At 33.8% G+C, this 24574-nt stretch overlaps 7 protein-coding genes and 2 non-coding genes across 9 annotated transcripts; 4 read left to right on the forward strand and 5 right to left on the reverse strand.

The window, feature by feature from the left end:
* The first annotated feature begins 1344 nt into the window (after nt 1–1344).
* C31H2.14 (Ovule protein) lies at nt 1345–2021 on the forward strand. Its single transcript, NM_001392773.1, has 3 exons — nt 1345–1451; nt 1648–1700; nt 1749–2021. The coding sequence occupies exons 2-3, from the start codon at nt 1664–1666 to the stop codon at nt 1931–1933; spliced, it is 222 nt and encodes a 73-aa protein (NP_001379753.1). The 5' UTR covers nt 1345–1451; nt 1648–1663; the 3' UTR covers nt 1934–2021.
* Nucleotides 1931–3603, reverse strand: dpy-8 (Nematode cuticle collagen N-terminal domain-containing protein). Its single transcript, NM_076472.4, has 4 exons — nt 3416–3603; nt 2405–3360; nt 2218–2355; nt 1931–2161 (listed from the first exon to the last, which is right to left on the reverse strand). The coding sequence occupies exons 1-4, from the start codon at nt 3557–3559 to the stop codon at nt 2041–2043; spliced, it is 1359 nt and encodes a 452-aa protein (NP_508873.1). The 5' UTR covers nt 3560–3603; the 3' UTR covers nt 1931–2040.
* An 869-nt stretch (nt 3604–4472) lies between these two features.
* On the reverse strand, nt 4473–6224 carry C31H2.3 (uncharacterized protein). The gene is made up of 4 exons (NM_001373291.1): nt 6112–6224; nt 5156–5281; nt 4872–5098; nt 4473–4742 (listed from the first exon to the last, which is right to left on the reverse strand). The coding sequence occupies exons 1-4, from the start codon at nt 6197–6199 to the stop codon at nt 4674–4676; spliced, it is 510 nt and encodes a 169-aa protein (NP_001359913.1). The 5' UTR covers nt 6200–6224; the 3' UTR covers nt 4473–4673.
* A 1988-nt stretch (nt 6225–8212) lies between these two features.
* On the reverse strand, nt 8213–12790 carry C31H2.4. Its single transcript, NM_076474.3, has 9 exons — nt 12639–12790; nt 11799–11918; nt 10307–10396; nt 10157–10257; nt 9863–10106; nt 9711–9802; nt 9570–9666; nt 8425–8547; nt 8213–8368 (listed from the first exon to the last, which is right to left on the reverse strand). The coding sequence occupies exons 1-9, from the start codon at nt 12786–12788 to the stop codon at nt 8291–8293; spliced, it is 1095 nt and encodes a 364-aa protein (NP_508875.1). The 5' UTR covers nt 12789–12790; the 3' UTR covers nt 8213–8290.
* Nucleotides 12791–16181: 3391 nt separating this feature from the next.
* Nucleotides 16182–16692, forward strand: EGAP5.1 (Neuropeptide-Like Protein; the record flags this gene model as incomplete). The annotated part of the gene is made up of 2 exons (NM_076475.3): nt 16182–16306; nt 16359–16692. The coding sequence occupies 2 exons, from the start codon at nt 16182–16184 to the stop codon at nt 16480–16482; spliced, it is 249 nt and encodes an 82-aa protein (NP_508876.1). The 3' UTR covers nt 16483–16692.
* A 1829-nt stretch (nt 16693–18521) lies between these two features.
* On the forward strand, nt 18522–21910 carry mans-3 (alpha-1,2-Mannosidase). Its single transcript, NM_076476.6, has 11 exons — nt 18522–18633; nt 18680–18802; nt 18851–19025; nt 19083–19189; nt 19709–19787; nt 19982–20210; nt 20258–20469; nt 20513–20727; nt 20787–20975; nt 21022–21091; nt 21382–21910. Exons 1-11 carry the CDS (start codon nt 18538–18540, stop codon nt 21639–21641), a joined length of 1755 nt encoding a protein of 584 aa, NP_508877.1. The 5' UTR covers nt 18522–18537; the 3' UTR covers nt 21642–21910.
* On the reverse strand, nt 20146–20166 carry 21ur-13976. Its single transcript, NR_070998.1, has one exon.
* On the reverse strand, nt 21852–24312 carry T03G11.10 (DUF19 domain-containing protein). The gene is made up of 7 exons (NM_001047820.5): nt 24170–24312; nt 24049–24123; nt 23256–23355; nt 23084–23205; nt 22912–23014; nt 22709–22861; nt 21852–22304 (listed from the first exon to the last, which is right to left on the reverse strand). The coding sequence occupies exons 1-7, from the start codon at nt 24207–24209 to the stop codon at nt 21866–21868; spliced, it is 1032 nt and encodes a 343-aa protein (NP_001041285.2). The 5' UTR covers nt 24210–24312; the 3' UTR covers nt 21852–21865.
* T03G11.20 lies at nt 23231–23456 on the forward strand. The gene has a single exon (NR_070999.1). It is a non-coding gene; the product is annotated as an Unclassified non-coding RNA T03G11.20 (non-coding RNA).
* Nucleotides 24313–24574: the final 262 nt, after the last annotated feature.

Below are 24574 nucleotides of genomic sequence, written 5' to 3' on the forward strand. Positions count from 1 at the left end.
GCGACCGAATTATATCTGAAAACCCAAATTTAAACATGTAAAAACTACTTTAGTTTGAAATTTTTCCAATTATGTTTAAATCGAAAAACAGTATTAAAAAAAGTTAATAATCGTTTCAAACAATGCTTTACATTAACCACTGTTTTTCTTGCAGCCTGAAAACAATAATGAAAGTAATAAAATACAAACAATACATAAATAATCAGTAGTGCAAATTAGTGCAAGTAGTCATATTATTAACCTTTCCCATTTTGTGTTTGGGTTACAGTCGTTTCAAACAGGAAGACCACCAAAAAGAACTCGCGAGATGTTGGCCACTATATTTCTAGTCACCATTGCATGAGGACATTTTTTACGCACATGCATATAAACAACACTGCGGAACATTATTGTAATTAAACGTTTTTTTTTAAATTTTGTAGTGTTAGAGTTATGGCTCTTTGTGAAACTTGTAAAGTCTCCAAAAACACAATGTTGGATAGAATTACATACTTCGTTCATTCAATTTGCAACAGTAGGTTTCGTATTTACAATTAGTTTTTTTTTCAAAAATTCTGATCTGGAAAATTCTGATAGGAAACATGATACCAAACTTAACGTTAAAGCTGAGGCAATTTTCAGTCGTTCAAGACTTTTCCAGTTATCTGAAGTCGTTCTTAAACCAATTTCAAGAGTATGTTCAAAATTCCCAATACCATTGATAATTGAGATGGTCATTCGTCTTTCCGCAATCATCTAGAAATGATAATCCCGCAGATACTGATTCACTTTCTCTCTTTTCACTGTATGACTTTTATCATGTTTGATTTTAACGATTTCGATGGGAATGAACTTTCTTACAAATTTTCGAATTGTTAGCACTTTGAAAACTGTTTACGAAAAACTGAAAATTGAATGAAGAAAATAATTAAAACTGTGCTTCCAGAAAAACTTCGAGATTTTATAATACTTTAATCACTTTTAAACTTGTTAGAAAACATTGGCTCTGTTCGCGGAACTTGAAGGACTTACCGAAAGAATTTTGAACTGATGTATCTACAACCAATATAGGCAAAACCAATAAATAACAAAATACTATTACTGTTTTAATTTCCTTATTGCACCCCATGCAATATTTTCATCCCGATAGCCTCATGGAATTCAAGATTTGTACTTTCACCGCAACCAACAATTTTGATTTGCCGCGAGACAGTTTCTCAACAATCAATCTATATTTTTTTCATAATTTCCGTTCTTCCTTCCCACACTTGCTTCTTCTTTCTTTTCTGTCAAAACCATCGTTTTCTTTCTCTACAACCTACCAATTTCGTACTACTTTTAAACCGTAATTGACTATTTTTGGTAGGAAAACAATATGGTTGAACAATGGCAATAACTAAAACTTCAAGTTTTTATCAATTGTAACTTTGGAAGCCGAACAAAACAGTTTCTACAAGTTTTTTATCTTAATAGTAATGTTTTAATATATTAGTATTTTGATTTTTGAAAGCAAATGAAAGCATACAATAATAATAAAAATTTCTCAAAATTGTTTGTTCTGAATAAAGATTTTTTGTATGCTTTAACAGAAATCTCAATGACACCACTCCAATCAGTTCTCTAAAGATCATTACAATCTTTCCGGAAAAACCAAATAAAATGTTTCAGAGGTGTAAATAACTCCATGGACAGCAGAAATAACGAACGTTTATCAAAAAGAGGTTGTCACTTGTTCACTAAAACTTTTAATTAAATCTTGATATTTTCAGTTTATGCAGAAGGCGAGCCAGCATCCAAGCGACATTGCTCACAACTTTCCGAGAAATCATCGAGATATTCCAAACCATTTAACGGTCAGCTAGAGGAGAAGAACAAAGTACAACCAGCGAAACGAAATGCTCCACAAGACAACTTGTCTGCTCAAATATACGTGAGAAAGCTCGCAGTGTTTTGATATTTTGGACTGTGTGACTTTTCAATAATTTTTTTTTTCAACAATGGAACGAAAATGTTCAACTTCATAATAAAATTTGCATTATTTTATAAAATCTAATTATCAACCTATTGTCTCTTCATCATTCTGAGTCTTCTTTGAAGCAACTTCTTGCGCCATTTCCTCTCGAAATCTTGGAAATCATGCATTCGGTTAGCGTAGGCATCGGCGGCAGCAGTATCAGATCCTCTTAAATTTCAAAAACTTAACAGTAAGTACACACATTTTGAATTTTTTCACCATACCTTTCTGGGTCAACATAGTTTTGAGAAGCTGAATTTGGATGATGATGTGCTCTGTGACTTGGCATGTGGGATGGGGCAGATCCGTCTCCGTATTCTGGAGCATTTACTGAGCGGCCGGCGTCGGCGACAGCGTTATTTCTGAAAATTTACATTACAAACTTTCTAGAGGTGTTATCATTCAACTCACTGCTCATCTCCATATTGTTGCTGATGGGAAGGTCTAAGACGATGGCTTTTGCGATGTTGATGTGGTGCTGGAGCATCTACCTCAGAAGCAGCGGCAGAATCAGAAGCTCCAGAATGTGGAAGGTGAGCTGGAGCAGATCCGTCAGCGTATTCTGGGTGAGCAAGTGGACGAGATGGAGCAGCTGGTCTTTGCATGTTAGAATATCCGGCAGTTGGGGTGAATGGTGTTGGGAACATTTCAGTGAGAATCGGTTGAACTCCGCAGTCAGATGGACAGTATGAGGCTGGCATTCCAGGATCTCCTGGTGGACCTGCTGGACCTTCCATTCCATATCCACCCATCTTTCCTGTCTTTCCAATGCCTCCGATATCTCCTGGCTGACCTGGTTGTCCTGGTTGATTTGATCCTTTTCCTGATGGCCCTGGTGGTCCTTTCATTCCCTGTGGTCCTGGTGGTCCGAGTGGACCCTTAATTCCGACTCCAGCAACAACGGTGTCTCCTGGTGGACCATATGGTCCAAGTGGTCCACGTTCTCCCTTTGGTCCAGGTGGTCCGGGCAGGCCTGGTCCTCCATCAACACCTTCCATTCCAATAGTTCCCTGCATTCCAGCCATTCCTGGATTTCCAGTCATACCACGTTCTCCTTGAGCACCACGTGGTCCCGGTGGTCCAGCCGGACAAATGACGCAAGGAAGTTCTGGCTCCGATTCTGGCTGAATGTCAAATCCATCATCTCCTGAACGTCCTTGTCTTCCGGCATCTCCTGGCTGACCGTCTGGTCCTGGTGCTCCTGGTGGTCCAGGTGGTCCTTGTGGGCATGATAGTAAAAAGCATCCTTTACAGAATGCTCCACCCATCCAGTTGCTTCTCGCTTTTCTCGAGAAATATTGAATTCCCGGAACTGCGTCACCCTGTTTAATCTCCATCAATTCATTCCAAACGAGATCGGATTTAGCCTGCAAATAACAAGTTGATTGAGCATATTCACACGAACAAAAAAAAGTGCGTTACCTTTATTCCGTCAGAAAACGAAGAAATCTCGAGGAGTACGTTATCCGATTTATGGAAGAGCATTGGCACTGAGAAAACAGCAACCACCAACGTAAACGTCGATAGGACGATCGACGCAACGGCGACGTCGTAGAAATCCCGCATGATGGGAAAATAAGAAAAGGAAATGTGGAGAAAAAAGTTCTAGTGAAGCTGCATTCCATCCGGATACTTATAAGCAGCGGATATAGGTCAGTGGGTAAAACTCGATAAGGCGCGATTAGGCTTTTCTTTTTTCGGGGTCATTTCATCATGGAATCATTTCTCCTCTTGAACACTTTCGGTTTTTCCTTATCGCGCGACCGCGAAAAATGAGACACCGACTGCATAACTTTCTAATTTGTCTCATCGTTTGATGATGAAAGCGAATGAGAATGCGATCATATGGGGTACATTTTGAATCATGAGAACCTTGTTAGAAAATACTTCGTGAGCAAATAACATACAAAAAATTTAGAGAAACATATTTTTCATTTGGAGAAGATTAAAAACAAAAATATTTGAAAAAAGGGCCTTTAAATTAGGAGCCTACAAGAATTTTAGCAGCAGAGGAACGCATTCAGCTTGAACAAAGGATTTGAAATTTTTTTCGCTGATTTTGTTAAACTAGGTTAGAGACTCATAAAATCTCCTGTTATGTGAATTTTTGCAGACTTTTTTTTTATTAAGAATCAATACCATGTACCATGTATCAATACATGTACCAACTAATCAACTTTTCAGATGATAATTCATTTTCTGTATGTTTATTATTTTTCTGTATGTTCATTATCGTATGTTTATTATGTTTATTATCACGATTTCAATCGTAATAAATTCAATTCAATTCAATTCAATAGATGCATTCTGTTAGTATCATTATATGTAGTCTTTTGTAGTCTTCTAGTTTTTAGAGTAAGAGTAACTGATCAAGATGTTCTTGCTATATTATGTTAATGTTGTTTTGCTCTACTTTTGAATGTGGATTTTTTTTTGTTGACCTAGGTACATTTAAAATTGATAGATAAAAAATATAACTAAAAAGACAGGTTTTATAACCGATGGGAAATTGTATTTGTGAGATTCGGTATATTCATTCTGGCGGTTTTATTCTAATTAGTTGCTTTAAAGTTTTTAAATCAAAATATTATAAGGTATTCCATGAGAAAAATAGTCGTCATTTAATGAATAGAATCACAAAAAGTTAGGGCGACGTTGAACATCCGTCAGCATTCTCAGTTCAATTCTTTGCTTTTTTGCTCTTGACGTCATTGGAGTTGTTGTCGTCAGATTGGGAGTATATGAGAGACTGGAAAATAAGACGAATTTCATAATCCGCTGTGAAAAGATTAGTGAAGAAAAAATGTGAAAATTTTCTCAGACGATACTAATATACTAATATTCTATAACATTCTACGTCACAAGTGTTTGCTATTACCTTTCCGAGACCTTCAAAACTGAGGCATAGATCATTGACACCAGTGACATGATCGTCCCCAATATCTGAATCCATGCTTGGCATCTTGATTATGTTGTCCTCTTGGAACGTGCGTAAAAGTCGTTTATCGTTAGTTTTCAGCTCAACGCATGAACGAGTTTTTCCAAGATCTCCAAGTTTCATATGTTTCTTCACGTTTGGACGCTCACCGATACTATCGAAAGTAGCTGAAATAGAATTTCCAAGTCTCGGTTGGCTGCTAACATTGTGTGCGGATCACTTACGATGCTCAGGAATTGAGCTCACTGAGCACTGGCTTTTCGGAGAGCTATCGCTGCTGTCCTTCTTACGGCTCGCCATGCTGTTGAGTTTCTTGCGAATGTCGAACTCGCTCGAAGACTTTGGCATCACTGAAAATATCACAAATATCACTAGGAATAGTTGAAATGAAGCTCCTGGTTAGCTAAAAAGTTAATCACTTAAAAACATGGAAAACGAATATAGCGCGGTTCAGACATCTTGATAGTTTTCCTTGCTAATAATCACCAAGTAACATGTGAGGGTGGAAAAAAAAAGAAGATTTCCGTTTTGATTTTGAATTGCTTCGTGGTGTTTTAAGAACCGGAAATAAAACAGGAAATTGAATTGAACAAAAAAATTGAGTCAAAACATCTGACACATTTGTGAGTTTGATACTATCAAATTTAGAGGTTTAACGGTACGGAGCCTTAGAGTACCGAAATCTGAGACTTTAGACTTTTAGACCCAAAATCGCCCCTTAATACCTAATTTCGTAAGGAAACATTTCGAAAATCATTTTTTGGTGTAAATTTTGTCGGTTCAAAGTTTTGGAAAAGGCAGGTTTTCAACTAATCGCTCAATTTTTTTCTAAAACTGTGAACTGCCAAAACTTTTTTAAAAAAATTTCCAGAACGTCTCATTGCCAAACTCGGTAGTTTTGAGCTAACGTGGAGTTTAAAATAGGCTAAGATTTTGGTATTTCACCTTTAATTCTGAAGAAAAAAGCTAAATAATGAAAAATAAAAGAGAAAACCTATGTGATATTCTGTTAGAAGAAACAAACAAGCAGTTGTGAAGGCAGCGAGCTGTCTCTTCCCCTATATTTTCCTATCTTCTCATTGAAACCGTCTAATTAGCGTGGGAGAATGTACATGGTGATATTTCACGAAAAGTAGGAGACGGAAATTGGAAATAACAAAAAACATAGAAAAAACTATACCTCTGTCGATTTCAGTCTTATCGAGAAGAGTAACTCGCGCTTTTCTGTTGAAACCACGGTGGGGAGCAATTGGGCTACTGCCCTCCATTTGTATGTCACCTGAAAATGATAAATGATCGAATAGGAGTGAAGATATTATGTCATATGTCAGCCTGAATCAGGTGACAACGTCGCATTACACGCGTATTCAAAACACTAATGAGTCAACCAAGAGCAGCGCCCTTTCGTAAAGTCTACATCGCATATTCAAAAGTCTATTCAATAGTTTATAATAAACTAAAAAATGTCGCCCGTATTTGGAAATCGTCGTGTAAATAAGATATAAGAAGCCATTTTTGTCAATTTTTTCTGTTTTCTTGGTTTAGGTTGTTCTTGAAAAACAATTGCACTAATAATACTCAAAATGATGATGATGCTCAACGAAAATGTTGAGATGTATATTTTCAATCTTGAATTCTCATCCTAAATATCAAATTCGTAAGAACAAAACTAGAAATAGGTAATCATATAGTAAACTACATTTTGAAGAGAAAAGATGCTGAGGGCTACGTAATAGTCAGGTTTGCTATGATATTTATACGCTATTCGCTTGTTCGTCACAGCATTCATTTCGAACCTCACACGGATTATCTCCTCTTTAACAATAGCTTGTTATCTCCTGAATAAGTGAGAAATGTGCTCAGCGTTCATCGCTCATTGCTCTTGTGAAGAAAACACCTCAATTTGGGGTAGACAAGGGATCAATGAATATCAAATGTCAAGTGTATAGCAAATTGAAGAGGCTATTCTAAGATTAGATTTAGCCTCTAAAAATAGTACCATGTGACTAATATCTAAAAACCTTCAACTTTATTACTAAACTGAACCCTTATACAAGCTTTTGTGGCCAATTCAATTTTAAATGTTACTTAGGCAATCACTCGCTGAAAGGCATGTTGCTGTCACTCTTTCAGCACAATCGTGAACGATGATAATACATTTCTGCATTCCAACAATGAAATCCCGTACGCCAACACTGCCTGAAAATGGAAAATCACATATTAGTTAGAAACCTGTATTTTTTATCTTCTATTTGCAGTCAAACCTAGGCTTTCTATGCAGGCGACGATATGCCTGCCGTGCTTCCCTTCCGGCGACCCCCGCAAGCCCAAAAAAAGTCGGGTGCTGCAAAACATATACCCAACGCACGTGAAAACAAAACGTGCAAAAAAATAAAGAATGGAGGTCAGCAGATTGCAGGCAGGCTCCAAATACAAGTCTGTGTTTCTTATTGTTCCTACACAATTAAACCTTTTTGTTCAAAATCCTATTAAACTAAAAAATGACATCACCTACTTATTATAATTTAACTTACGATTTCTTTTAGCTGGGAACTTTGGCGGGCGACCTTGTGGGGTCAAACTTCTTCTGCTCATATCAATCTGAAAATTAACTGTTTCAATTTGCAATGGCCGATTTTGCTAGCAATGCGGCCATTGTGCATCCAGAATGGACGATGCTCAATTCATGAAAACACAAAAAGGATATATAAAAAGTTACTAGTTTTGTTGAAGAAAATCTTATAAACAATGTGCCTTTCTGAAAAAAAGCGGTTGCACTGAGCTAAAATTTCCCACGGTCAGCAAAATCGATGAGGTACTTGCATTGGTTCTCACGTATTTTTTGTTATAGTTTTTTAGGTAACATTTATAAGATCTCTTAATCGGGTAAAACTTTCAATATCTTTTAAGTTTTATGTATCGTTTTTTTAAAGATATTTCACTTTATTTACGAATTTTAGCAGCATCTCTTTGGAAACAAAGTAAAAATCAATAAGGAACTTGAGATTTAAAAGTTCTGGCCTAAAAATGACTACGGTAACTCAGATTATTGTTGCCATCATTTCAACAAAGAACCAATTGCAAGGGCTAATCTGGTGCAAACACTTGTTTTTTTCTTCAAAATTTCGAAGCTGCTAATCTCTTTTATTGCACACAATCTTAAACACGGACTGGTTGTGGAACATTTAATGAGGATAACTGAAAGCTAAAAAATATTGCATTTTTGAATGCGTTCCTTTCGAATTTAGGTCAGTGGAGTGTGAATGTAGATTATTAGGTATGTACTTTACGCATGATGAAATTTTATTTTGGAATCTGATTATAAAGTTTGAACGGCAAAAAATGAGTAGAGAATTGCATCAAAAAAGGGTTCCACGCTTTTCCTGTTCACGTTCCACTGCGTCGAACAGCGCTTTGAAATTTCCAGCTCCAAACCCCTGAAAATCGAATTAGACAATCAACTCAGTCAGTCATATTAATTTGAAAAAAAAACCTTGAAATTCGCCCGCTGGATAATCTCGATGAAGAGCGTGGGTCTATCTTGCAATGGCTTGCTGAAAATTTGGAGAAGATAACCGTTCTCGTCAAAGTCCATGAGAATGTTCAATTCGCGAATCTGGAAATAAAGTTTAATTAAAATAGAATGATGAGTTCTGAATTATAATATTTACAGCAGGGGTCAGTGTATATTAAATTTTCATTCAGGGAAACTTTTCAAGGACTATTCAGAAATTGCCGGCATTTAAACAATTTTCATTGTCATTACTTTTCCGAATCATTCAGTTTTGTTCTAGGACTCTAAATCTTCACTTTTTTAAAAAATAATTAACGTAGGAAATTGCATGTTGGAAAATTGTTTTGCTGCTTTTTTTTAACGATCAAGTTGAAAGAATAGATTTTTTGGTAGACAATAATCTACAAAAAAGAAAACAATTAATAAATGAAAAGAAGCTAAGACCAAACTAAAGAAAGACAATAAAAAATCCCACACATTATTTGGCTAGTGGGTGATGATATCGGGTTATTATTGCACATTAGGAATCTTCCAAATAAAAAATAGTGTTCAAGATAAATACCACATAAATTCAATGGATTGAGTTAAGTCACTCAGTCTTCAAAGTGGAGTATCGCCCGCGGAAAAAAATGTTAAAATTTTTCTATATTAGAGATTTTTCTAATTAGAAAAAATAATTATGAAACGTTTCTACAAGTTTTTTAAAATTTTTCATCTATTGCCAATGTTTAACATCTTCGCAGTTTTTACTATTTTATAAATGTTTAATCACTCAAATATTCATTGTTTTTACTAAAATATTATTCATTTTGTATTTTATTTAAATTAAAAAATTTTAAGCCTAAAAATTTTCGAAACTACTTAAAACGTTGCATAAAATTTTCTTAAAATCTTTTACAGTTTTTAAGTAAGATATTTTCTTACGCTGGGCAAATATAAGTAAATTAAAGATATGCATAATTGCAATTTTTGTTGAATTGAAAATTTTTGAAGCTTGGGTTTTTCGGCATTTCGGCGATTTCCACAAGGTCCCCATGGACCAGATTCATTTTAGGCATTTGAAGCTAAATTTTGTTCTACAAAATCTGTTTTCAAATATATTTAGTTGTATAATAAACACGCACCATTTTTAAGTCTTCCTTGACTATCAAATTTGTTTTGCTTAGCCTTTCTTCCAAATTGTCATAATATTGGCTAGGGATTGTGAGAAACTCCACGCTTCTGAAAGTGTTTTTTTTTTGTGCTTTTAAAATAAGTTCTCTCACCTGCTTTTCATTATTTGGACTGCAGATATAATATCTTCAACTAATAAAGCAAAATGTTGAACTCCTGAGCCACCATGATAATTAATGAATTCCTAAAAAAACAAAAATATGAGCATGAAAATTTGCAAGTTATTTTTGTTTGTTAAATCTACCTCAATTTGACTTTTTCCCTTCCGTCCCTTTACTCCTTCTGCTAATGTAACCTGTACAGTATGATCATCATTTACTAACAGCCAAGCGGTCATGGCAGAAAATTCTGATGTTGCAACTTTATCGTCTACGGACCAAAACCTTTTAAGCCTCATTGTCTTAAAATACCAATCGGCGGCTGCTTCCATCTCCCCAATTGGATAGTTTTGAACTACATGATCCATAAGGATTGCGGGCATTTTTTCTCTGTAAAATTGTTGATTTTATTTCAACATTCCCTATCTTCAAAGTCTCACATATTTTCGAACAATTCAAAATTAGAAATCGGTGTGAAAAACGGGAGAAAGTTTCCTTTGAATTCTCCCAGCTCAAAAAGTGTGTGAGTGACATCACCGCCCTAAAACAAATTTATTACGTTGAGAATGATGTTACAGAGTTTTTGGTACCTCTGAAAGCAACGTCGCTGTCCGCACTAATCCATCTTTTGTGCTGACTTCACTTTGTTGAATTACCTTGATGTCATTTTCCACCAAGTTCTGAAATAAACTATTTGACATAGAATTACACATAAACTTTGTCAAATTTAAATCACCTGCAATCAGCTTATGACTTCCATATTGGAATATTGCTAAACGGGAAGAAAATCAAAAATTGAAAAATGAAACTAACAATTCATCAAAGCTTGCTTACTCACAGATTTCTAAGCGGAATATTTTTCATCAAAAAGTTCCTGTTTTGAACAAATTATAGCAACATTTTCAGCCCAAAAATTCAACTCCCATACACTGAAAATTTTTTCTAGAATTATTCTGCGGCCTGTAATTTTTAGATACACTTTAGATGGTTTAAACGGCAATTTAATATTTTTATACTAAACCAAAATTTTGAAGTATACCTGAAAAATGAATACTTTAAAAAAAAGTCTGACATCTCAGCCGTTTCAAAAATTTTAAAATTTTCAAAAAGGCATCTAGTATATATTTCCACCGATAAACTTTTTTTCAAACTAAAAAAAAAACTGTAATGCCGTTTGGTAATTCTGTAAGCCTCGTTATATGTGAAAATTTCAAATTTCGTAGGAAGGGGGTAAATTTTTTTATTTTAAAATTCGCCAAAATTTTCCCTGAAAATTTTGCAAAAACTGAAAACTGAGAATTAAAACTTATAAGTTCTTCATGGATCAAAATCTCCCAACTGGCGCAACTCAAACTTGTTTACGGGTTAACCGACTTCTTTTTCTAGTAAGACAACTGAATATTGAGAATTGTTCAATTAGAAAGTGCACTTAAGACTGTTGGAGTAAACATTTTAAAATAGAAAAGGAAGACAAACTGACAGAAAAAAAATTTTCATTCATAAAGATCTTTTAGAATTCCTGCATTGTTTTGAATTTTCGAGCAGGCTACTATTCAATGCATTTACATCATTAATGAGACGACTGAACTATTTTTAAAATACGAGACAAGTAATGATTTGTATTACTAGTTTTGATGGTAATACATGGTAATTTAACTTTTGTATCGAAAAATTCCAGAATACAGTAACCTCAAAAAGCATTGTGCTATTTTTTATACGATAATAACTGTGTTCCTTCCTTTTTTCTTGCATAATGATATAATATTATAAAATCTGCAAATGTCTAATCCCGGACGCCCACGTTAAAGGTCCCAGAAATAGGTTCGTTTGCATTTCATCTTCTGAATGCAAAAAATTCTGTTGAGCACAAACCAAGAAATGATTTCATTATTTAATTTTTGAACACTTGTCTTTTTGAACTTTTAGATAATTAAGCTTATTACATTGATGGTAAACACCAGGTGATCGAGATTTTTTTCTAATTTTAATTTTTTCTTAAAAAATGTCTTTTAAATAAAAAATATTTTAACTTGTTTACTGAAATTTTGAGTGATCTTCAAAAATAAAACCACACAAATCTACCTGTAAAACTGCATCCAAATTATCGACTCGAAATGAAACGTCTTTTATGAAATCCCCGTGTTTGATTAACTGGTCGGTGTAGATGTTTTGTGAGTTGTATGAAGTGATAATGACGCGGGCCTGTAATTGAATATATTTTTGGAAATGAAAAACAATTTTGCAAACAAAAAACAGATAATTGGATTTTTTTTTCAACATCAAGTTCTATAAAAATGCAACAAAACACGTTCCATTTTTTTTTCATTAGTATCTAGTTTGCTTTAAAAGGGAAGAATCCTAATTTTTAAAAAATCTTCACATAAAGACATGAATGTTTATCTGGGCTTCTTCCCAGTACATTTTAATTGCTTCTAAGGCCTGAAGAGTTGGAGTTGTGGACTTTTTTAAAGCAGTTTTACATTTTCACTAAATTAAAATGAATTTGTTTTTAAATGAAAATTTTGGGTCGAGACTTGTAGCATAATATTTTCTCGTAGAAAATTCAAAAAAAAAATTTCCAGACTACAAGTGCATAAGACGTGGGCGCCAATTGTTATTTGTGAAATTTCAATTTTCAAACTGAAAAATCGGCTAAGTTCAAAAAACGTTTAAAAATGTTAAAATAACAAAATTAATTTGGCTTCAAGTGTATTACTTTTACAATCTGTCTCTGATTTTTTTTATCACACGGGTGCATCTACTCTTAAACATACATTAAACTTTTAAAAATTAGAAAGGTTTCAAAACTGAGATTTATAAGTTGAGAAAGAAACTTTTCCGCTTAAAATGTTACAGTCTTTAACATCTTTAACAACTGCTTTTAAATGACTACTACTAGAAACACATAATAAAAGAACCCACTGTTCCATTTCTTAACGCAATGCTTGTAGATTCATCTGTTATTTTTTCTGCAAACTTTTCGAAACCAAAACCACTACAATACCAGTACGCACTCTGCAGTGCATTTGATACAATAAACTCGATGTGATGAATTGCAGAAATTGAACCCATCTGCAATATACAAAAATGATGCAAATTGAAAAAAAAACTGACTACATCATACAGAAAAGGACCAAACTGAGCATGAGAAATCGTGTCGGTATATGGTATTTTATAGACGTTATTTTATGACTAGGGTTTTGATGGTCGTTTGATATGATGATAAGATATCAGTAGTTGAGATAATGGATGTGTGTAGGTCATTGCGGTGTTGTAATGCCAAGAGCAATGCCAATATTGTGGATGAGACATTTGAGATGGAGTTAAAACTAAAATGGTATCACGTATGCAAATAATTATTGAAGATAAAATTTTCAAAGATGCAATTTTTCCAATAATTGATACTACCTGTTTTGGTAACTTACTGAAACGATTTGTAAATTATTAATTAATGAAATTAACTTTAAGTGCACTGTCACAAATTCAAATAGCTTGAATAAACAAAAATACAATTGAGTGAAAAAATGAAACTTTGAAAGAAACTATAAAGACGCGCCAAATTCTTATCAAGTTGTGATGGTCGGGGGTAGAGTCTGTGTATCGATGCAACACTATAAAGAACACCCATCCTTTTGTAAAACCTGATTTGGAAAAAGGAAGAAGTGATCTGTTTCTGTGTTTCATTTTTTTATACCGTTAAAGGCACCGAAACCGAAACTTGGCCGCCGAGAAAACTAATTTTGTTATACAAATTTCTACAGGCTAGTTTTTGTCCTAGCAGAAAACAGTCGTTATAGTTTCAAAAAACGTTCGGGTCAGTTTTCTGTAAGGAAAAATGTCTGACAATTCGGGAAACATTATTTTAAATAAATACCACTAAACAAAGAAAATCCAACCAAAATTAGCCAAAATATGGAAAAGAATTCAGCCCTGTATAACTTTTGTTACAATAGTGAAAAAATCATAAAAGATGCCTGATAATTTGTGAATATTATTTTGGAATTATACCTCACAGTTTTTAGGGTTTGAAAGATTTTAAAGAGTATGTTGTCCCATCTTAAAATAGCAAGAACTTTCCTATTCATATTTTTGATCAGACAACTAGTCCTATTTGTTAATTGGTTTTTAAAGAGGATTGGTTTTTCATAATATTGTCAAACTAGAGTTCAAGCAGATAAATTTGATTTTCTGGAAGATTCTATTTTGGTAGTCGGTGTAAATATAAAGTTTATGCCTGATTCATGGTATGTAACAATTCATATTTCAAACGACCAGTCACACTTTCTTTCAGTTCCGCTATTACGCAAGCAGCTCAACGTGTGATTAAATCAAAATTGAAAACTTTGCTTCAAAATAAAACTTGAAAAATAGGGTTTCTAATTCAAACGAAGCCGTGCAAATCAGGCCACGTGTTAGCCGAAATCTCCCACGCTAACACCAAGAACATTCGAATTTAGTAGCCATCGTCATAACAGATATGATATAAATTCAGTCTGCATTTATCAGGTATGACAGTTTTCATTTACGTTGGCGTTCCTCGGAAGCGATGTGGGAAAAAATTGTCAAATTTTACTTGAAAAGTCGTCACTAGCGTGTGAGTCCACTTATGTTTCTGTGTGTTCTGTCTGAGCAGGTAGTTTTAACGTAATGTGTTTTGTCGAAAAAGTGTCGGTTTGAAACGTCACAAAAAAAATGTTTTTGAAGTTTTGGATATTCTCAAATGTTGCTTTCACTTCTGTCATTCACCCAAAGCCATCAAATAAATTTGAACTGTTCTTTTCACTCCTATGAATATAAAATCTGAAGTGACACCACAGTGAAAAGGTTCAAAAAACTTATTTTTGGTTATAGTCCAGAAAAAGCAGTTCCGATAATGATTTATTTACTTTTTCGAACATCATAGGGATTCAAATCTGCAACAATGTTCTAAATCTTTCAAAAAGCACAAGTTGCTCGGAAATTGGGCAATTCGTCAATACTTTGCTTTGACTGAAATATTCTAAAAACATTAAGGGATTATTTTAGTACACCAGCTAAATAGTCTTTTTGGGCTTCTTGGCGCAAACTTACAAAATACCTACATAGTTTCAACATTTCTGTGTTTTTGGGCAAAAGTTGAGTTTGCTGTACAATATGCTGTACAATGTGTACAATGTTTGTTAAACTTTAAAGATGTAAAAAAAAGTGTTAAAAAATAATTTTTAAGGTAAAATTTGAATATTTCTGCAAAGCTTGTCTTTTCCACGGAAAAAAAAATCTGAAAATATGCCAAGAAATGTTTTGAATCGTCTAACTAAAAAAAATTTAAGGAAACTAATAAGTTTAGCAGGAACATACGAAGATGTCGTGATTAGGTCAAATAGTTTTTTTATCGGAAAAATAACTAAGTTTAATAAATTAATAAAAACAGTTTCTTTAACTTTTTAACACTTTTATAAAAAAATCATTGCGGTTAGGCTTCTATCACCAAAAACAAAATCCCACGTAACTTTTCCGAAACTCAAATAATCAGATCATAGATTAGGCCCTCCTATTTCTAGACTCATTTTACCACCACCACCTTCTTTACTACCCAATTATAATAATTTTAATACGTGTCTCAGCACTTCCTATAGCAAATCAAAAGTGTGTGCCCGCGAAGTTTCCTCAAAACTATTTTCACGCCTTTTTGTCTTCTTCCCCCACGCTCCCCACATCATCGTGAAATTATTTTCCAGCACAGATTTGTGAAATCCAATCATAAACAGGTGAAATGTTCGAAAAAGGTAGTTTCAAATATAGAAATATTGTTGTAGTAATATTCACGTCTCTTTTGATTCCGTATACCTGCCCGGCCCCGTTTCATGGCTCCACCCCTTGGATATAAATAAAGCTACTGACAAAATGAGATTACATTTGCTTTTTCATTTAATATTTTTTAGTTCAATTCCAAAAAAAGAACATACATTATTTTATTCCGTTCTTTTTCACTGCTGAAATAAAATAAAAAGGTTTCGAGCCGTTGTACTTTTTTTATTTTTGTACTTTCTCTCAAGCATATCATAGTATTATACGTAATGCTTTCCTTTTCTTAACCGAAAAAAATGAATGAGAATAAATAATATGGTTTTAGTAATTGGATCCTTTGCTATTTTTGAGTTAGACTATATTAATAATGTGTACCAGTGAATATGGATGTTATTTTCATCATCGGACACCTCGGTTTTGAATTATGACGGGCCAGGTTCAAACCCCCATTCAGTTTAATTATTCAATGTTTTGATGTCAAGATTCTTGTCAGAATTTCTACCATAGTCAAAGCTGACATTCAAAAGACTCCATTTTAGATAATTTGCCAAAATTATAGGTATTTACCGTGATATTTAGTTTACTGACGTCTCATGTGTTTCAAAAACGCTTCCTCAATCTCGTTCATATTTTTCTTGATCATTTTTCTTTTTTTGTATGTAGGTAAGAAATTTTCAGATGTCGCCAAACATGTTCGGACTTGTGTTCTTCCTCATCGTCGCTGTTGCACAAGCATCCCTGTTCCTTGATGAGAATAGCAGAGTGATGGCTCAGCCAGAGAGTGTTGGATCCTATGTTACTGAGTGAGTTTTTGTAACCCCTAGACGTATTATATATACTCGATAATATTTTCAGTCTGGATAAGCTGAAAAGGTCGTTTGGACGCAATTGTATGCTAGCCATCTCCGGATGCTTCACCTCGTCGCAGGCCGAACGATATAGAAAATACATGGACAATGTGCGATTTATTCCGAAATGAATATGAAATTCGAATCATTTTTTCTTCCATAAAACATCTGGCTGGTTTTTTCTCGAATCTTTAATTTATTATTTTTTATACCTCTCCTATATAAAAAGGCTTGTGTATTATGCTAGACCCTAGTTATCTACCGTCCCATTCTTTCTTTTTCAAACTTTTATTGTCGTCGCTCTCGGACAACAAAATAATGAACCGAACTCTCCTTGTTAATCAAATTGTTGTGATCCAACACGATCAACTAGATTTAGAAATAAGCTGTCTGGAGTAAATGATCAGCAAAATAGTTTATGGAAACAAAACATAGAAACCAATAACTCCGAGCACATCCTTTAGGTATGCCACTCAAGCAAACATCTTAGAAGACCGATGTCTGATTTTTGAATTCTCGAAACAACTTCCTCGCCGTTTTAATTATGAAATCGATATGGTGTTTAATCGACTAATGGATTCGAGGATAAGCAGATGAAAAATGTTGACAAAGGGGGATTTACCTGCAATTTAATTGGTTTTGATTATATCTGCAGATGTTGTAAAATTTTTATCACGGAAACTAAAATGTTATATAAAGATATGATTTACATTTGATCCCTTATTCGAGCAGTTAAATTAAATAGAAAACATTAAGAAATTGTTTTTAATTAAAATCACAGAAAAAAATCACAATTTTGTCCTTTCTTTTGTTAACACTAATAAAATTTTTCAGATCTTTTGGATTAAGTTGAAAGAGCAAATATATATTTTTGTGACGACAGATGCTATTATTGCAAAATAAATTTATTCATAGGTTTCAACATAAAGTTTGTAATTTAATTTGCATAGAGTCTTATTCTGATTAAAGGTGTAAAGTTCAAAGAAAGTCACCTTTTCAAGGGAAAAAGCCGTTGTAACTAAAAAATAATAGTTGAAAAGTCTGCGGGAAATTCAATTTTGGAGCATTCTCTGGAAAAGGAGTTGTGAGAAAGTTGTTAGTTCGGAGAATGTAAAAATTAAATAGTTGGAAGATTGAATTTGAAAAAGATATGGTGCGGATATGGAGTGTAATTGTTAAGAAAAAAAAATCGATTTATTCTCAATTGTCTCACAATATGAACATGCTATGTTCAGAAATTGTGTTTACGGTTTCTAATAAGATACTTTGTTAGAATACAGTTTGATCCAATTAAAACCTGACTTGTTCGACGTTTTCAAAAAATTCCAACATATTTTAGATATCCAAGAAAAATTATCTTATTTTGCACTATTCAAGCTGTGGATTGTTTATTTATTCACTATTAGTAAGCTCGTAAAACTGCCCTCTGAAAAAGTTTTTCATAATTTAAAAAAATGCGTACTATGGAAAAAATTCTTAATGTGAAAATATTTCAGTTTGGTAATATTGCATTACTTTAATTGGAAACATAAAGCATAAAACACCTATCCATTTTCAAAAGTTTTAATAGCACAACTACGCACTTTTTGTATCGTCCATACACACTAATTTTCCTTGTTGCTTGGCAAATAGTATTATCTACAAATGCACTGTATTTGAACTGAAAATTGTCATTCTGAAAATTGAAACTAGATATTTTGTCATCACTAATTACATACTTAATGGTTTGGCTTCAATCTTTACTCGTTGCAGAACAATGGAAATAATACTAGTTGCGCAAATATTTACTTTTTCATTTAAATAACCAACATTTTGGAACTTATTTATTCGAGAAATTGGAAATATAAAATAGCATACTTCCACAACAGAGTATTTTTATTCCATAGTTTCTCGGTTTTCTCACTGTCACCCTTCCTATGTCATAAATGTGTCGGGGCAAATGCATGCGGCCTCCACGTGGACCTTCCTCTTCTTCTTTCCTCTCTTCCTCTCCGCTGGTGCCTCATATTGTGCGCAAGACCACGGAAAGTGTGTCAGTGAAGAGCATGACGCGTTTTCGTCCAAATTTTTTATATTTTTCGCTAGTTTGTTAAAAAATGAATTGTCATTTTGAATTTGATTTTTTTAAAATTCTTTTTCACTTTCTTTGACTAAACAAATTTGAATTCAGGGTTAATTGACTAAACATGCGGTTGGTAAGGGATGATCCAGGATTACCGCTTTACAACACAACATCTCCGAAAGGTCACACGTTTCGACGGATAAGAGCTCGAGCTCGGCACGTTAGTTTTACAATGTTTATTCAAAATTTAGGCTTAAATTTTTCAGTGGTTTTCAACAAGGAATACGCCGACGAAAGCTTGTATAATCTTTACAATTCTTCTATCAATTTTCGTATTAATAACAATATGTAGTCAAGGTGAAGCAAAAAGAGAACAGCCGATAGTTGAAGTTGGATATTCTAAACGTTTGTTTTGAAAATAAAAATTTGCATTTCAGAACCCAGAGATCATCATCAACGAACAAGTAATCGCAGGACAAAAAACTAAACATTCCAAAGAAGAATCCGCGGAAAATTTGAAACCCGTGCACGATATTGATCGACAAATTGTGGAAGATGAAATGGATGCACCGGAGACTGGCGGAGGCAATGAAAAAATTGTCAAGTTTACAGGCAAGTTACTTCCATTTTCAATTTTTAAAAACTTGAAAGTTAATTAGTTTCTTTTAGGACCAACAAACGATAGGCAAAAAGCTGTTGTAAAAGCTTTCCAACATGCGTGGATAGGTTACAAAAAGTACGCATGGGGACATGACACTTTGAAGCCGGTTAGCAAAGTAAGTAACTTTGTTGATGCAATTTGAAATAAATGCTATAACTCTCAAAGCTCTGAAAATTATAAAAACCTTTTAAACTTGTTTCTACTAAAAGTTTATTTTTTTGAAAATAACTGCGTAAACTTTTGCAACCAAGCTTCCAAAAGTAAAAAAAAATTACATAATTATTTTTCCCCTAAGACACAAAAAAATACTTCTACTTGTGTGGCATATAATAATAATAATAAAATCTAGAAGACGTCTGGAAACAGTGGGAATTCTTTTTTTAATTTTGAATTTCTAATTTACACTGTAAAAAAAATCGAATTGAAAGTATTTTAAGAATTTAAGAAAATACATAACAATTTACAGACTTTTTAGATTAGATAAAAACAGAAAAAGTTTCAAATTAATGCAATTGGTCTTGCAACAAAAAAGATGTATGAAAGATCTATAGATTCCAATACTAATTTTCAAAATGTGTTTGCAATTGGGTACAATAGAGATAAAAACTAATTCCCATATTTTTCCAAATTTCAGTCATACTCGGATTGGTTCGACACTGGACTCACTATTGTTGATGGACTCGATACCGCAATTATTATGGGACTTGAAGATGGTGAGTGATTTTTTTGGTGGATTGTTTTATCAAATTCAAAATGATTAAAACCCACCAAATTTTGTAATGAGGCGTCTTGAAAATTCCCAAAAAGGTTATGGCTATTAATAGATGAATGGTCCGAATTTGGCAACTGAATTATTTCTTTTTTTTTTTGAGCGCATTTTGATAATTTATTATCATTTGTATTACAGAGGCCACCGAAGCAACAGAATGGATTCAAAATACGTTGACTTTTGAAAAAGATAGAATGGTCAACTTCTTTGAGTGCACGATTCGAGTGTTAGGAGGAATGATGAGTGCCTTCCATCTCACCGGAAAAAAAATGTTCCTGGAAAAATCGGTAGATCTAGGCGATCGCCTCCTTTCTGCATTCAAATCACCATCTCCAATTCCATACAGTGATGTCAACCTGTTGAAAAGGTTTTTATCGTAAGAGTATCTAAATTTATAATTTGATGCAACTTCAGAACTGCCACAAATCCACAATGGGGCGCTGATTCTTCACTCTCGGAGGTCACAACTGTCCAATTGGAGTATCGAGCTCTTTCCAGAGCCAGTGGAAATTCTACTTATGAGGATTTAACATTTAATGTTTTCAAACACATTCATAAGATTGGGTGTGAAACTCACGAAGGATTATGTGGAATGTTCATTAATGCAAATACTGGAAATTTTAAAAGTAGTAGCTGATTTTATCAAATTATACAATCTTTTTATTATAGAAGACTCGACAATTACATTTGGAGCAAGATCTGACAGCTTTTATGAATACCTGTTCAAGCAATGGATTCAGACTGGAAAAACAATTGATTGGCTGAAAGAAGATTATGGTAAAGCAATGAAAGCGATGGAAAAGTATTTGTACAGAAATTCGAAGCCTAATAAAATGTTTTTCATTGGAGAACTTCTGAGTGGTCAAACGTACTCTCCTAAAATGGTACTTTAAAAAAAAAATTGAAAATCCGCAATTTCATCTAAACTTCTCTAACATTTCAGGATCACCTTGTGTGTTTCATTGCCGGTACTTTATCGCAAGGTAGTCAACACGGTTTTCCAAGAAAACATTTGGATATGGCTGAAAAAATTGGAGAGACTTGCCACAATATGTATGACAATCCGACTGGCCTGGGACCAGAAATTGCACATTTTAACATGATTCCCGGGAAGGAAGATTTATATGTCAAGGTATGTCAAAAAAGGTTATGGTGGTGAAAGTTTTATGGAGTTTCAGCCACTTGATGCTCACTGTCTACTTCGTCCCGAAGCAATTGAAGCATGGTTTTACTTATACAGGTTCACAGGTGAGAATTATGCACAGTTAATTTGCGATTCATTGTGTCCACTGAATCATAATGCGCACATCGCAAGCTAACTAGACGCACAAATGCTTTTACGGTAATAGTTTTGCAAATTGTTGAAAAAAAACATCAAATTCTTATAATACTGTGTTGTGTTCCAAAACTATTTTCCCAGAAACGTTATTATTTGTTCCTACCTCACTGCATTTGTTCGAACTTAGATAATATCCTACAATAAAATTAGTCAAATTCGTTTTTAAACTAAATTTTTCAATAAAAATTAAAATTTTCAGGAGACAAAAAATACCAGGAATGGGGATGGTCTGCATTCCAAGCAATTGAAAAATATGCTAGAATACCCACTGGCGGATACTCATCAATTTCAAATGTGAAACAAATTAATGTACGGTTCAGAGACTCAATGGAATCCTTCTTGCTAGGAGAGACTTTCAAATATCTATATTTGCTGCTTGGAGATGATCAAACTGTTTTACCTCTTGATAAATGGGTTTTCACTACCGAAGGCCACCCATTGCCAATTTATGATCATTAAACTAGGTTTCTCTTCCTTTTTTAAAACTTTTTTTCTCATCTAGTCTTGTTCTTTTAAATTGTTTCTGGTGTTAAATTTGTTTTTAAAAATATGTCGAAATTTAAGTTTGTCTTATATTAAGATACATTTGGGTATTAATTTTTTGTTTCGTTATTTTCTTCTGTTGCTTCCATCAGAAATTCCATTCACTTCTTCGCAGGTTGTCCAGTCCAGTAACATGTAATTTATTGATAAAACAATTTGTAAATAAACATTTTTGTGACGAAAAAGATGATTAATGAGCAGGATTGGAAGACGTGTGGATATGAGTTGACGAGAAGTTGAGATTCTTTCGAGTTTTCCGGCAGTGTAATATTATTAAACGTGGAAGACGTTGCCGTTGTTGTTGGTCGTGTTGTGGCCAGCGCTGTTGTGGTGCCGGAAACAAGCGCCGTGAAACATTTTTGAGGACAATGCTTCACTTCACATTCACACGGATCCGACGATGTTTCGATTTTCGACATTTCAATTTGTCTTGAAAACACGTCAGCAAGAGCAGGAGAAATTGTAATTGCAGTAGAGGTGAATGTGCTCAATGTGCTCATTGTTGTCGTAGTTATTGGTCGATGATCAATCTCACCACGCTGCTTGTTATAATGATGGCTTCGGTGGTACATGTTACACCTAGAAGTTGGAAAAAATTTTTAGATTATTATCTTGCACTTTAGTCATATTTGTGAGAATATTAAAGGAAGGTGAGAAAAATTCTAAGAAGTACGTGAAAAGTTGACTGAAAACGCTAAAAGCCACTTCACTGATCAAGGTGCAAAAACCAAATGTATTGTAAATATTTCGTACAAAAACATGATGCTCTGTAGAGTACAACTTTCAAATAGTTTTTGTCGTTTTACGAAAAAGTGGTAAATACCGTAAAAGTGAATCCAGTCATAATAGTAGTAAAGAATGTGGGAATTCAATTGAAATTTCCAACAAGTTTCAAGTTATTTTTTCACGGCTTTTAATATGTTTTTTTTGTTTCAAAAACATTTATCAAGCGTATTTCTCAATTGTTGTGTTTAGAAACAAACCTTTGCGGTAACCTTATTCGATTTGTGGCAAATTTTAATACTTTTGAAAAACTATTCTGAATTGCATCGTCTATTGCTTTTTTGACTAAGAATGCTTCATCCGAACAACGATGCATGTACTTGTCGGAACAATCACGATATTTCTCCAGCGATCTATAATATTTTTTATCAATCACTTGCCATGTATCACTTGTATTAATCACTTGCAAAATACTGTAATTGTAAAAGTAGTGAGCATGTACATGTCACAATGCTTGCTCACTTGCTGCTGATGATCCCTTTCGCAGTTCAAGTACTCGTTCGAAGCTGTAAGAACAGAAATAATACAGCGGGTTGTTTTCGATTTCCAGGAACAAAACACTAGACGGAACGCACCTCTTGTAGGTTTTCGCATCAATGCACAAAATTTCTTCCACTGGTCCATAGAAGATAGCAGGATGGCTCGTGCATTGTCACGTGAGCACGAACGAACACAAGTCTCCCAGCTTTTCACTCGTCTAAAAATATGATAGTTGGATGCTATAAAGAGTCAGTAGATGGTTATTACGTGCACAGTGATCGGATTTGTTTATGAGCTGATCGATTATCTTCTGTGGATGCGATTATTTTATGGAATGGCGCAAGCATGGTTGTTGTTTCAGTAGAACCTTCAAATAACGGATTATTTTGGCTACTTTGACGCTAAGAAAGTTTGCGGTGAAAAATATAAACGAATTAGTATGGGAACAGTGAACTAGTTAGTCAAACGTTTAAAGTTTGTTGAATGAAAGTTCTAAACTATTCAAAAAAAAATCCGAATGTCAACTGTGAAAATCAAAGATTTATTGCGAAAAAAAAAATTTTCATTCAAAAAAATTGCCAAAATTGCCTAAAAAAACGAAGTTTTAAAATTTCAAAACATTTTGGAGTATTCACATGTATTTTGCGGCAAGTTGTTCACTTTTCACATTCAACGAGTTTTTTGAAATTATCAAAAAAAAATTTACGAGAAAAGGCCATTTGGCCGTTTTTGGCAACAACTGTCATAATAAATTAATCTTAAAATTTCAATTTTTACGAAATAGTTCAGACAGGTATGGTCAAATCAACGTACCTAATCAAAAAACTAAAATTTTATTGAGAAGCTCAGCAAATTTGGTTCATACTTTGTTCATTTGGAACTTGTTTCAACAAAAATTAATGGCAAAAATCTTATGGCAATTTAAGAATAATTTTAAACGATTTCGAGTCATTTTCGCTTTACAAGATGTGCTTGAAACAACTTAACTATTTCCAAACTGGTTAAAAATTTCAACACTACACTTTTTTATACATTTTTTGGAAGAAAATTTTTTGAATACCTGTTATGTCAGAAATGGAGCGTTGAAACTTGGTCATACACACTGCCGTGCAGTACTGAGCTGTTGTAGTGTAAACTGAAATTCCGCCCATATATTTCTTTTCAAAAAAAAACGGCCTAACCTGTCAACAGCAAAATGCTGATGGAGATCGGTAGATTCATGTGTGAACGAAGATCATGTCGAGGTGGGAATGGGAATAATTTGTCTCTTGCTTGTTCTTATTCCGTTGTTGTGTTTTTCATGAAGAAGTTTTGCGGCTTTTCTGCAATTTATCTAATATTCATTGCGTTTTTAAATTCAGCAACAATTAAAGAGCACAAATTCAAGCGTGACGAAAATGTACGGGTGGTGAGATAAAAGAAACGTCGCCCGACTCGGGAATGTGCAAATGAGTCTGAGTGGCTTGAAATTGAGAGCATTATCGACTTTTGATCTAGATGAGATGAAAGCTTTCCGAAGAACACTTTGAAGAAAATTAGATATTTTTTATTAAAGACTTTGGAAATTTTTTAATACATATTTTCGC

Source organism: Caenorhabditis elegans, chromosome X, assembly GCF_000002985.6.
Source record: "Caenorhabditis elegans chromosome X".
NCBI classification, from domain to species: domain Eukaryota; kingdom Metazoa; phylum Nematoda; class Chromadorea; order Rhabditida; family Rhabditidae; genus Caenorhabditis; species Caenorhabditis elegans.